We start from the raw sequence: 14,892 nt of genomic DNA, 5'->3' as shown, positions 1-14,892 counted from the left end.
GAAAGAATCAACAATGACTCATTTTCATAGTAGATGAGCTTTATTTTCTTTGGAAGTCATGAACTATTTCCATACCTGATCACAAGATCTGAAGGAAAAATTGTGTACTTTACAAGGAAATATTATTTCCTTTGGATAAAATTACTACATGTTCCTTATAATAGAATATTAACAACCTAACTTCCCACTTCTTATCTCATTACCAACATACCACTATGGCAATTTTAAATTAAAAGACTAAATTAGGTTTTATTGTGATTGTGTCTACTTTAGTTTCCTTTAGGATAATTAGACTTTCACCAGAAAAAAATTAAGTCAAAGATTTGGAATTGGGAAAGATGGTAACATGGAAGGAAAATAAAGATGAAAGATTGAATAATGCTTTATAAAGTATTACAGTAAAGAGAATTACCTCTTTTCACCATGGCTGAGAGGACAGATACACTGCATCATTAGTTACTGAAATTCTTATTCATAATTCTCAGCATGGAGAACTTTTAATTCCATGTTTAAAAGTTTCCACTCTAAACATTTTGAAAATTGATTTGAACATCACTGTAGATTTCAGTTCTACACATTATGAAGTGAGCTTTAACCATCCTTTTTCCCCTTTGCAAGGGCATTTTGAATAAGTACCAGTTTCTTGAAGGACCAAAGGGCACTGAAAATGCTCGCTTTGGCTCAGCAATCGCAGCTCTTTCAGACATCAATTTGGATGGATTTAATGATGTGATTGTTGGCTCACCATTAGAAAATGAGAACTCTGGAGCTGTATACATTTACAATGGTCAACAGGAAACCATCCGCACAAAATATTCCCAGGTAATCCATGAGCTACATGATGGCATATTATGATGTTTTAGTGCTAAAGGTCCATCCCACTTATTTTATGACCTCATTTATTCACGTAAAATTAATCAGGAAAGAGAAAGGCTGGGGGATGTCTCCAGTAGCTGAACACCAGCAAAACAAGTACAACGAAAGTATCACCAAAAAATAAAAATACGAAGGAAGGAGGGAAGAAGGGAGGAAAGAAGAGAAGGAAGGAATCGAGGGAAAATCACATAGAGAATAGGAGTATTCAGTGCAGTGGCTGCTTTCTTTCTTCCTCAACTCTGCATCTCCTGTTTTCAGAAAATATTGGGATCTGACAGAGCCTTTAGAAACCGCCTCCAGTTTTTTGGGAGATCGTTGGATGGCTATGGAGATTTAAATGGGGATTCCATCACTGATGTGTCCATTGGTGCTTTTGGACAAGTGGTTCAACTCTGGTGAGTACATAAGCCTTTGGCACAAATGAGCTAACTAAAAGTAACCTATTATGCTGGTGTTTAGAAATGATGCAACACATTATATAACACAGTAGAGGATTTTATGCATCTTAATTTGGAGAAATATATTTTTTCCTGGGGGAAATACATATATACATTGTTAATATATATTATTATACTTTAATTTGTATAAAGTAAAGAGTATAGTTTCCCTGTGGGGATTTTATGGTTTTTCTGAGGATATTTTATTTACATACACACACACACACACACACACACACACATGCATACATACACACACAGATGTAATAGTTTTCCAGGGGAAATATATATATATAATATCATATATAAAATATATTTCATTATATATAATGTAATGCAAGCATTGCTATATTTTATTAGCATTTGAATCAAGTTTCTCTTGATTTCTCTTGAAGCCTACCATTACTAATAGCAAGAGGGCCTCATGAGAGTGCTCTAAAAACACTTACCATTCAATGATACTAGTGAAATGAATCTTCTCACCTGGCTTGAAAGAATATTATAAAAGTATTACTCATGAAAGAGACTCATTACTTGAGTTTAACTAAGTTCCCACTGAACTCTATAGAAGCAGAAGATTGGAGGAACAATAAGAAATTCAAAAGCCAGGTGATCTGAGGTCAAAAATAACTATAGGAATGAGGTAGCAAAAAGAATCAGAAAGAAGTTGATTCAGTCAAGAGTTGGAAAATATGCTTTAAGTGCTCCAATATGTAAATGGAAGATAAAAATTCATTGATGTTTATGACTTCTGAGATTCATGATACTTTTTACAAATCTGTTTTGCTTTAGTGAATAAAATGCATTGCTTTTATGTGGAAAAAAATAAAACCCAATATGTAAGACAAGGATGATATTTAAGACAAGATATTTAAGACAAAGAAGCATGAATATGTATTTACTAAATAAAATTAGTATAATTTAAGAGTAGAAGACGAAGTGAATAATGTGTGACATATTTATATAGCTCATTTTTTAAATAATTGTAATAAGAAACCAAATATCTCAGCAAATCTCACAATGTAAAACATCTTGGTAGACTTCATACTTAGTAGGCTATACTTTTTTTCTGTATAATGGCTTTCCTATAAACTGCTTTGTAACGTCCCTGATATGGCATCATTTTCTTCTTTTAAGTTGGATTTGATTAAATAACCACAATGTCAAGACACATGAGATCAAATCAATGTACCTTAAGATGATAAGTTGAGCTAAACTGCTACAGCATTATGCTCGCAGTCCTATAGTGTGCTGAGACTGGTTTCTCTGAGTAACTCCCAGATAATAATTTTTCAGTACATTTACAAAATACGTAAATCAATGATATCTTTACTGGAGTAAGTTCTCAGTCTCACAGAAAGATTGCCTTAAATAAAGCATTCCCTTAAGCATTGTAAAGCTTAACAAACTTGAGGATATATTGTATTTCTTACTAGATGTTTTATGACCATTTCTTGGTAAGTCTGTTTCATAGATACCTATGAACTATTGAAATAATCTTTCAATTGTCTAGAGTCCTTCAGGTAGTGCTTAGAATTGGAAGATACTTCCTGCATATTCTTTTGATGCTTTACGAAACAGTGAATTTACAAATTGTTACTTGCTGCTTAATAAATAGTTGAAAATGCAAAAATGAATCTCTACAATTTAGTAAAAGTTCCATGAAGAGAGGTATTTGGAGGTTCTAGATTATAATTTTCCCCTGGTAAACCACCAAATGTTGTATGTCTCAGACCTTTTCCCTAGGTAAAATCACAATTTTAATTATTTGCTCGACCTATTTCCCATGCAGGCTCTAATGTGCAAACAAGACTATGTCACATTTCTAAATAGCTGTACCTGAGTCAGAAATCTAGAGCACGTTGCCTGTAATGGACTCTTTGGTCATTTACTGCCAGCAAACTAGTGGCTACCAGCATGGCCATAGGCAACATTTCAAAGGGACCCTGCCATTCTTCCTTCCCACTCTCCCCTTCCTCACTTTGGTTAGCAAAGTACAATGAGTTAAGGTCAAAGATTCCCATTCTGTGCTCAGGCAGGTGTTCACTTATTTTTTTTTAATCACACATTGGTTGTGCTGTCGGTGTAGTCACACACACACACACACACAGAGAAAGAGAGAGAGAGAGAGAGAGAGAGAGAGAGAGAGAGAGAGAGAGAGAGAGAGAGAGAGAGAGATTCTCCCTATATGCTATCTTAGAGCTTTCCAACAGAAAATATTGTTCAAGTGCTCTGGAGAGGAAGAAAACATCCAACAATGCTTAGATGTATGTAAAGTTCATTTTATGTAATGACATAGTCATGATGACATTAGTAATTATGTCCATCTATCTGTTTCCATGTATGTTTTTCAGGTCACAAAGTATTGCTGAAGTATCTATACAAGCTTCATTCAAACCAGACAAAATTCTCTTGTTCAACAAGAATGCTGATATAATGCTAGAAATCTGCTACAGTGCTAAATTTAGACCTACGAGGCAAAATAACCAAGTGGGTGGGTAGACCTACACTAATTGTAGAGAGATAAAATTGTCTATAGAATTTTAACCCTGAATGTAAACGATTTTGTGTCTTGGGACTAAAGAAATAGGGATCCATTACTTGCAAATGCTTAAATTGCCATATATTTGAGATGTCAAAGAAGGGTTCATCAGGCATGAGCTCCTTCTGCTTTAGATGACAACATTTTCATTTAGGACACTGTAAGCTCTCTGGAATAATGAAGGACTCTCTTAAGTCTCTTTTTTGAGTTTCTGTAACCCAGAGAGCTTTACTTCAATCCTTAAGCATTTGTAGATTTCATTCATTGTTTTTCTGAATGAATGTGTTATAACTTGGCTATGGCAAGACCTACATAAGATGTGGTTGGCAAAAGCATAGAGTGTTCTTCCAGTTCTTCAGAAATTAATGTACATGAGATAATGGAAAGTGTATACAAATCATGTCCATTATTATAAGGTTTCTGAATTATCCAAAGAAGTGAGTAAACAAAAGTGGGCAAATGTCAGCAGAAGTTGGCATTCTCTGCCTTTTTTGGCTGGCCACCTTTTAAGACCTGGCTGAGGTCAACATCCTCTCTGAAGTCTGTTCTATCCACTGTCTCAGCTTCATCCTCCAGGCTCCATTATTTCCACCCCTTCTGCGGGCAGCATGCAATTCACCACTGGATTAAAAGCCACATTTTTTCCTTGTTGCTATTTGATGGGTTCTAAACACCATCTTCAACCATATTAGAATCTTTCAACCATATTAGAATATTCCTTTCTCATTTAGGTGGCAAATAGATAAACTAGCTTACGAGTTAAAAGAAAATGTTCAGGTAGGTTGTCTTCCACAACTTTTTCCAGTAAATGAAGAAGAAAAGAACAAAGAAAAATTAGATCTATGTGTGGCACAGTTTCCTATTTTTTCCTTCTTTTACATCCATGTGGTTTTCATCTCATATCTGTAATCCTAGGTACTCAGAAGGCTGAGATCTGAGGATCAAGGTTCAAAGCCAGACTTAGCAAAAAAAAAAAAAAAAAGAAAGAAAGAAAAGAAAATCTTATTGTGATTAGCCACCAATAAAACTGTACATCAAGTGATACAGTGCTAGTCTTGAGTGAAAAAGCTAAAGGACTGTTCCCAGGCCCTGAATTCAAGCTCTTGTACTAACATATACACTCAAATGTGCACACACACAAGATATTGACACAATTCTGAATAACATGCTTCACAGATTTGCTTTAGAGGATGCAGCCATCTGAGTATTCATGATAGTTAACTAAAAAAATCAGTGCTGTCTAAGCATTGTTACTCAACTGCCTAAAAGATTGAATTGCAAAATTGATTAGTTGGCAGAAATGGCTAGTTGCTCATCGGTCCAGCTCCTAAAACATGAATACAGTTCATAATGTTTCACACTTTGAATGTGTTTCATGTGTTCTTTTGCTAACCCCTCAAAAATTCTTTCAGAGAATCTCCTTCCTATTAGTTGGTCCCTGAGGGTCTGTGAGCTTTCTTAAGTATTATGTTATTTTTATTTTGCATCATTTACCCTGATGAATGTATTGAGATCCATACTACTGAGGCAAGATAAGTTAAGATTATTTGTTGTATCATTCTTGGTTATAGCCATGTGTGAGATAGGAAATCTCACCTTCACAGCTGTGAAAAGTGAGTTTATAAAGTATATGATTCATATTAATATATGAATTAAAACTTAATAGTTACTAAATCAGATACAAATGCATTTCAAGTCAGCATCACATGTTAATATATTTGCTTATAAGATTAGATATCAGTCTCACTAAACTTCTTCAGAAAAAAAAGTACACATTGTTAATATATACTAATTTTTCCTAACTGAAGTTGCCTTCCCACCACAATTCTTCTATTATATTGTTTGCACCTCATAATTTTAGTTTATATGGTAATCTTATGTTTGATCCACCTATACTGGCTCCATTAAGTCACTAAAGCAAGAAAAACTATGCATTATCTCTAATAGATGTCTTAAAAATAACATAATATTTGGAAGTCTATCCAATCTTAATATTGAAAGTAATAAAATCTGATAGAGGCCTGATGGGCTAGTTTCTGCCTATAATCCTAGCATTCAGAAGGCTCAGAGAGGAAGGTTGAGAGTTCAAGACCAGCCTAGATTACATAGCAAGACCTTATCTCAGAAGAAGCAAAGAAACACACATGCAAAAACCAAGGCAATTTTGACCATGAAAAAATAAATGAAATGAAATGATAGATAAAGCCAAACAGCTGCTACTAAAGATGACACCAGTCTCACTGTAAATTTTAGAAATACAGCAAGTAACCTTCAGTAGGATGTGATAGTTTCAATAATTTAGAAACTCATAATTATCATTTTTTTACATTTCTCATTTTATCATTTCCTCTTCCTTGGGTTAATATTATTTATCTCTGCTTAATAATTAAAAGAGGTTGAAGTTCAAAGAAGTTGAGTAAATTTCCCAAAGTCAGAGATCATAAACTGTGGAATTAGCATTCACACCAAGTCTATCTGACTCTACCCTTACAGTTACAAGCCTCATGTATTTTCTCGTGTAATCACCCAGAATATGCCAGAGGATACACACATTCTTTCAGGAGATGTCAGTCTCCATAGGAATATCCAATCCTTACAACAGCATAGAAACAGAAACATGAGCTTTGATTTCAAAATACCCCACTCTTATTTCTGACTTGACTTAAATGTGTGAATGAATAGGAATTTTTTGACTTCATGTATTCTCGTCAGCAAGCTAAGAACATGATAATAATATCCATTTTCCAGGTTTACTATTAAAATCTGTGTAAGATAATACCCAAGAAGTTGCCCATTCAATATCTAACTGTTCCCATCTATGTCTCTGTGTTAGAGTCTGAGAGAGGAAGTAATTTGCTCAAGTTTATCCAGTAGATTTCCTGGAGCAAGTTCAATTTTCTTACCATTGCTTCAAAACATGTTTACCCAAATCACATTTTGTTGTGTCTACGGTCACTTACATCATCTCATCTTATATCATATTGTATCTCATACCATATTAGTCATATCATATGGAATTACAAATGCTATGTGATGCTATCCTTCATTTAGAATCCACCAATGTAAACACTACTTCTAAAGTCAAAGTCTTTGTCCAGTAAAATACAATAAAGCAAGTTTTCTTTCCCCTTGGGAGTTTACTTGCAATGACATTCCTTTATTATGTTTATTGTAGCCATCGTGTCCAACATCACATTGGATGCAGATGGCTATTCATCCAGAGTAACCTCCAGGGGTGTATTCGAGGAAAATAATGAAAGGTTCTTGCAAAGGAGTATGGTATTGACCCAAGAACAAAGCTGTTTGACTGAAAGAATTCAAATACAGGTGAGGCCTCATCTCTTCTACAACCTGTCTTCTTAAAGACTAATTAACGCTAATTTTATAAAATAGAAGCTAGGGCTAGAAAATGCTTACCCTTAAAATTTGTCCATTCCACTAATAGGAAAGGTATTTCTTTATGATAGTACTTACAGTCACATTCTTTTTTATGTAAATTAGTAGAATTAAACTCTATTGATGATTGCAATTAAAATGATATAAAGAGATTTTTTTGAAAGATGTTTAGCAAGGATTTGTTTTAGTAAACAGGATTAATGTAGGGAGAAACATGAAATAAAAAACACTTCCTGATTCCCTAAGCAGGAAATGGGAGATAAAGACTCCAAAAAATTCTTAAAGAAATTAAAAATATAGTTCTTTTACATAAGTGTTAGGGACCAGGCATAATAGCTCACACCTGTAATCTCAGTAATTTAGGATGAGAGGAAGATGGAGGTTTAAGGGCAGCCCTGAAAAAAAGTCAACAAGACCTTATCTGAAAAATAACTAAAGCAAAAGAAGAACTTTGAGTTATGGTTCAAGTGGTGGAGCCTTACACCAAGAAAATAATTTTAAAAAATTCAATTGTGGCTTACACTATTGACTTAATTTGGGAAAATGTAGATAATGATGCAAATATTACTTGTTCTAAACTTAAGCTATTCATAATAGTTCTGATAGATTTTGAAAATTCCTCATATAATAAATGTTTCTCAGGAGAAAACTTCACATAAGAAGTTTATTTCAAAAATGACATGAAATGTTTTCCTTTAGCAAACATAACAGTATTTGAAAGTGCAATTCACTCAGGAATCTACTTGTAAAGAACTAATTTCAATACTTTCCTGAAGTTGGTTCTCAGAGTTAACATGCATGAGAATTGTCAAAGAAAGATTTATAAAACCTAGAATACTGAGTCTTTGTGTTCAGAAGTTCAGGCTTGGAGAGATAAGGAATATGAAGGTTTCAGAGGCAGCCCATGGATTCTTGTGTAGGTAGAAGGGAAACAACATTTCAAAACAACATTTCAAAAGATGCTACACATAAGAGCTGAAAAAACACCTAATGGATGTTTAGGTGAATTAAAGTAAGTTAGATCCAGTTCTGCATGTCATCCATTGTGGCGAAATGAAGACAACTAGGCCTTTTACTCCTCAAGTATTAATGGTCCTGTGTACCATTTGACATCCATAGCAATGAGGTCCATACCATATGCCACACCCTTTGCCAGGCAGGATGCTATCCCTGAGGCCAAAAGAGCCAAGCCCTGGGAGTAAGTCCTGCACCTTCTCTTCTGAGTCGTAAGAAGCTCTTATGGAGTTTTGATCAGGATACCTAAGGAGTCTTAAATCCTGGCAATAAGAATGAGGGCAAAACCAATGACTAAGGAGCTGGACATGGTCATAGGAATCTTTTGAGGATTAAAACTGGCTATCATCTCAATATTTGTAATTACTGGTGTGTAAATAATGAGATGATTGATGAGACTCACTAAGAATTACTGCGTTAGATTTTGGTTGAAATCAATCTCCGTAGGCTTCTCAATAGTCTAGAGGCCAGCAGCAGAATTGGGACAGAAGAAAGGTGCATTCCAAAGAAGGATATTCTATACAATTGAGCGTGGTCTGTGTTCTTCAGTATAAATGTATATATAGTCATTTTTCTCTCATAATGCTGATGTGTCCTAATGAACGAACTCTTTGTGTTTGTATGTGCATATTTAGAAGCCCTCTGATGTTGTCAATGCTCTTCCTCTGCGTGTGGACATGGGTTTAGAAAAGCCCGGCACAAGCCCTGCCCTTGAAGCTTATTCAGAGACTGTCAAGGTTTTCAGTGTAAGTGTGGCATGGAGATGGGCTAGTAGTCTTTCCTATCAGCAAGTGATGTTCAGAATACAGGATAGTCAGGCCCTGGTAGTTCATGCCTATAATCCTAGCTACTGAGGAGATTGAGAAAATCGAAGTTTGAAACTACCCTTGGCAGAAAAGTCCTCAAGACTTTATTTCCAATTAACTACCAAAAAAATGCTGAAAGTAAAAAGCCAGAAGTTCAAGTGGTAAAGCACTAGCCTTGAGCACAAAAGCTCAGGGACAGTGCCTAGGCTCCGAGTTAAAACCAAAGGACTGGCAAAAGAAAGAAAAATTAGAATACTACAGTGCTGGTGACTACTCAGGAGGATGAGATCAAAGGATTGTAGTTTGAAGTCATCTGGGACAGAAAAGACTGTGAGCCTCTTATCTCCAATTAACCAGCCAAAATCTAGAAGTGCAGGTGTTGCACAAGTGGGAGAGCACCAAACTGAGTGAAAAAGCAAAGTGAGATCCCAAGGTTCTGTTCATGCTCAGTGCTAGTAATATATATATTGTGTGTACATAATATTGTGTGTGCATATATATGTGTGTTTATTGTATATGTGTGTATGAACATATATATGTGTGAGTAGGTACATATATATGTGCACACATATATTTAGAACAGAACGTCATATCTTTGTTTTCTGAGTGATGTTAGGTGTAAAGTTCACTAAAATGCAAGTTCCATGAAAAAAAATAAATAACAGGGTTTTGTCTTTCTTTTGCCCTGCTATTTCTAGTCTCCAATAGAGGGGCTAGAAAACCATAGATGATCAGTAAATATTTACTGAAGAAATTTTTTAAAAATAGGCAATTTTTATTTACCATTAAAACATTACAAAAAGTTATGACCAATGCAACTGAAGTTCCATCAATCACCCCCTTTATATTGACTTTAATCTAGTTCCCACTAAAGAAATTATCTTGGGTTTTATATTTATTAACATCTTTCTTTATGTTTTTGCTAAACATGAGTATATTTCTAGAACATGTTTTGGTTTTTCATGGCTTTGAACATTACAGAACTAGAATAATACTGTGTGTATTTCTTTGTTTCTTAACTGTCTCATCTTTTCCCCTCTTTTCTGTAGATCCCTTTTCATAAGGACTGTGCTGGTGATAAAGTTTGCATCTCTGATCTGGTCCTGGATGTCCAACAGCTACCAGCGGCTCAGTACGTTCTACTTAGAAGTTCAGTGTAAAATGTAGAAATGAAGGACACACTAAATGTCTTCATTCACAGTAAATATTTGGAGATGTTTTTCTCCAAAAGCAATACTCAGTTGGGTATACTGGTCCATTACTGTAAGCCTGGCTCAGGAGGAAGAGTTTGAGAGCATCACAGTCAAAGGCCAGCCTGGGCAAAACATTCTCAAGACCTATCTCAAATAATAGTTGAATATAGTTATGCATGGATGTCATCCCAGCTATATAGAAAATATAAATAGGATGATTGTGGTCTAAGCCAGCCCAAATATAAACAGAAGACACTATCTCCAAATAACTAAAGCAAAAAGGGACAGGTAGATAGCTCAAGTGGTAGAGTAGCTGCCTACCAAGTCTGAAGTGCTGAGTGCAAACGCTGGTCCCACATATACACATAAAAAGAAATAAAGCAAAGAAAGGAAATACACATAATAATAAAGACTTTTAAAAACTAAATTTCATTTTCTATAGTTCACATGAGAATAAAGCAATGCAGAAATTAAATTGTTATTTGGATAAAGTATAATAGCATTCTTACTTATCACTGTCATTTGAGCACAAAGGAAGGTTTTCATTATGAAGCTATGTTCTTAGTGTTTCAAAGAGAGTTAATTTCTAAAATGAATGAAGTTCTTGAATTCTGGTCTTCTTGTTATTGTTGTCTTACTTAAGTGATTTCTTTTTCTCTCCTTCAACAGAGACCAACCCTTTATCATCAGCAATCAAAACAAAAGGTTAACATTTTCAGTCACACTGAAAAACAAAAAGGAAAATGCTTATAACACGGCGATTGCTGCTCAGTTTTCAGACAACCTGTTTTTTTCTTCGTTCTCCATGCCGGTATGTGAAGATGACTTTCCCACATGCTCTTCCTTACTGTCTTCTCTCTCCTTGAACCTTCCTGGTTTCCAGTTGGTCTGCAGAAACATACCAGGCCTGATCAATCAGTCCCACCCTGGGCTGCCTGTTAGTAAAACGGCCTGGAACCACGGTCCAGCTCCCCATGGCGACTGGTTCTGTTCCACAGCTCAACTCACTCTTCCCTTTGCCCCTGACGTGGCAGCCACACACTCCTGTCACCCTTTTCTGAGAGCCGAGGCCTCCATTGTGCCGCCCAGAGATGCCACCCAGATGTGTGACACTTGTTCACAGATGCTGTGGTTGCTGTCCAGATGCAACATTCCAGCAAAGCTGACCTGATCACTAAACCAGAAACACACCAGACACTTAGGGCCTCTGATCACTCCTCCTCTGCCTCCACAAGCTATGCAGCCAAACGAGAGCACAAAAGGAAAAGCCATTTCTTAAGTGACCTATCTGATGAAAGCATTAAAAGATGGTTTTATCTTGTTTTAAACTTAATGTAAATTTGATAGATTCAGAGTTCTCAGACTATCCTGTCCACAGTGGTTAAATATCCTGAGCTAAAGGCTAATTTCTCAAAGAATAACTTCTTACTTTGAAGAGAGAAAGAACTGTGGGAAACTTTTTGTTAAAGATCATATTAAGTTATTTAAAATATGAACATTAACACACAATTTTTGTTCTTCTCTGAAAGGTTACATTGTAAAAAAAGATTAAGAAAAGATGCATAGTAAAAATTACCAAATATCTTACTAGTGTTGGTAGTCTGAGATAATAAAATCTACATCAATTTTGGGGGCAAGGGACAATTTTTTTTAACCTATCCCTTGGTTCACTGTATAGAGGCTTTAGAGTTAATAATAAAAATAGTATTAAAATAATTAACTTAGCCAGGCGCCAATGGCCCATGCCTATAATACTAGCTGCTCAGGAATCTGAGAATTGAGGATTGTGGTTTGAAACCAGCCCTGACAGGAAAGACTGAGACTGTTATCTTCAATGAACTACCAAAAAATAAATCAGAAGTAGAGCTATACTACAAGTGGTAGAGGATTAGCCTGGAGCCCAAAAGCTCAGGGATAGCACACAAGCCCTGAGTTCAAGCCCTAGGACCAACACAGAATAAAATAATAACAATGCACTTAGCTTAAGATTTTCAAGTCCGTGTCAATGTGAATCAACTACTAACCTGCCTCTATACATCTGTCAGTGTGGGTGTACACACACACACACACACACACACACACACACCCCTAATTAATCATTGTTATTTCTTTGGTCTCGTTCAGGTTGATGGAACAGAAGTTACCTGCCAGGTTGGGTCCCTTCTGAAGTCTGTGAGCTGTGATGTTGGATACCCAGCTTTAAAGAACAAACAACAGGTACAATTCATATTTATCCAATCCCAAAAATCATGCTGCCTAACACTCATTAATTACCAATACAGCATTGCCTTAAGGAAGTGTCACATGATAGATACCAGAAAACAACCAGCTGCATACTTAGAAGAAGTTGTTAACTGAACTGTTTCCTTGAAATGATGAATAAAAGTAGGGTTTCTTCTATGCAGTTTTCCCCCAAAACAGATACAACATGGAAAATTCTTTTTGTTTTAGGATGTTGACTTATATTAATCAAGTGCAGCATACAGAATCAAGATCCTCTGTGAACCTTGTGAGGGAGTTTCTGATGGGCAAGAGGCTTAGCAATACTGACAAGGGTGTTGTAGTCCAAGCATTTGTAGGATAAATTGAAAGTTAAACTCTCCTAATCCTTAAAGGAGCATGCTACAGCAAAGCAGACAAATAAAGAGAGTCTACAAATTTTTTAAAAATGATATAAGTCATCCACTGATGGCTTGTGCCTGTAATCCCAGCTATGTAGGAACCTGAGATGTGAGGATCATATCTTGAAGCCAGCCAGGGAAGGAAAGTTTGTGGGACTTTTACCTCCCAGCAAAAGGCCAGAAGTGGAGGTGTGACTCAAATGATAGAGCACCACCAGCCTTGAGTGAAAAAGCTAAGGGACAGTGACTAGGCCCTGAATGAAGCCACAATACACACTCTCTCTCTGTGTCTCTCTATCTCTGTCTGTCTGTCTCTCTTTTTCTCTCTCTCTCTGTCTCTCTCTCTCTCTTCCCCCCCCCCCCACACACAACCACACATACAGACACATAAGACCCTTACATAAAGAAAAGGCAGAAAGGGCGACATTTATCAACACACGCACACACACAAACACACATAGACACACACACACAATCCTTGCATACAGAAAAGGCAGAAAGGGTGACATTTATCAATACACACACACATGCAAAACCCTTACATACAGAAAATGCAGAAGAGGTGACATTTATCAATATGTATTGTGCTTATATAAACTGATATTTTGAATTGAAACCCCTCCATAAATGGTTAAAAATAAGAAGAGAGAAAGTGCAGGTTCAAACTAGAGTGAGTTTATTTATATAGCATCATAAACTGATGAATTTTACTTTTATGTGTAGGTGACTTTTAATTTCAACTTTGACTTTGATCTTCAAAATATTCAGAATCAGGCATCCATCTCGTTCCAAGCCTTCAGGTAAAGCATAATGATGCCATGAATTGATGATGATGGACTCTCACAATGCTTCCCTTTAAGTAATTTCTTAACATGTGTTTCCATAGTGAAAGTGAGGAATACAATCTGGCAGATAATTCGGTTGACCTTAAAATCCCTCTCCTGTATGATGCAGAAATTCACTTAACCAGGTAGGTGAAACCTCTAACTTGTGAGTAGCCCATGACCGTTGATAACACTCTGATTTAAATCTGGTTTACCCATGACTAAGTAAGTCTTCCATGTGCTTAGCCACCACTGAATAATTTATCTTTCTCTTGGCTGCTAGAAGAGGAGTCCACAGACAAATCAGTGCCTAAGTGGCTGTCCAGGTTTATCAACTTAAAGCATCATCAGAAAGTCAGGGGGAAGTACTTTAGTTCTCTGCCTTTGTGAAGCTCCTATACAGGCAGTACAGACCTTCCTGGGGTGTGGAAGCACCCCAGGAAGGGGTCCTGAGAGTAACCAGAATTTCCTTCTCACTACCTACTACCTACTGTGCAAGGAGATGTCGAGCAGTGTCCCTCTTCCTGGAAATGGGAACCCCTAACACCAAACTTCCACATAGGTCCACAACAAATATTGACAGGAGTCATAGGTTGAAGAGTCAGATTGGAAAACTAGGCTCACAGAGTTTTGTTGTTGTTGTTGTTGTTGTTTTGTTTTCATTTTTATGTTGGTTGGTTGTACTTAGAGCCTCATGCCTGTTTGAGGCATATTTTACACCTTAGCCCTTTCCATTCCCTTTTCACAGTGGTTTCTTTGAGATAGGGTCTGGATATTTTCCTGGGCCTGTGCCTGGACTATGAGCCTGTATTTTGTGTTTTCCCATAGTAGTTGGTTTGACAGACAAATTCTACCATGCCCACCTTCTTCTACTGAGATAGAATCTCATGAACTTTTTGCCTGAGCTATCCTGGAACTACAGTCCTCCTGATCTGAGGCTGTTGCACATCTAGATGACAGAGGCATACTACTGCACCCACCCAAGGGTGAAAAAAGAGTCTCATGAGCTTCTTTTTTCCTAGACTATTCTTGAACTTCTCCTAACTCCAGGCTCCCAGATAGGATTAAAGGCATGAGCTATCATGCTGGGCAAGTCTAACATCTGAATGGAAAATTCTCAACAGAACTGATTAGGGTTTTCTTCCAAGCAGGAGGAAATGAGGGATTTTCAAAAAAAAAAACC

At 36.4% G+C, this 14,892-nt stretch overlaps 1 protein-coding gene across 1 annotated transcript in view; it reads left to right on the top strand.

The window, feature by feature from the left end:
• Itga2 (integrin subunit alpha 2) overlaps positions 1-14,892 on the top strand; it is a 92,116-nt gene that overhangs the window by 60,604 nt on the left and 16,620 nt on the right. The window contains exons 14-23 of the mRNA XM_048368171.1: positions 619-822; positions 1,135-1,271; positions 3,668-3,807; positions 7,031-7,182; positions 8,901-9,011; positions 10,121-10,203; positions 10,934-11,075; positions 12,389-12,481; positions 13,609-13,685; positions 13,772-13,855. Of these exons, the coding sequence (XP_048224128.1) occupies positions 619-822; positions 1,135-1,271; positions 3,668-3,807; positions 7,031-7,182; positions 8,901-9,011; positions 10,121-10,203; positions 10,934-11,075; positions 12,389-12,481; positions 13,609-13,685; positions 13,772-13,855 (1,223 nt within the window). The remainder of the gene's footprint in view (positions 1-618; positions 823-1,134; positions 1,272-3,667; positions 3,808-7,030; positions 7,183-8,900; positions 9,012-10,120; positions 10,204-10,933; positions 11,076-12,388; positions 12,482-13,608; positions 13,686-13,771; positions 13,856-14,892) is intronic.

The sequence above is a fragment of the Perognathus longimembris genome, chromosome 19, assembly GCF_023159225.1.
Source record: "Perognathus longimembris pacificus isolate PPM17 chromosome 19, ASM2315922v1, whole genome shotgun sequence".
Taxonomy (NCBI): Eukaryota; Metazoa; Chordata; class Mammalia; order Rodentia; family Heteromyidae; genus Perognathus; species Perognathus longimembris.
This window is presented reverse-complemented; position numbering and strand designations above follow the sequence as displayed.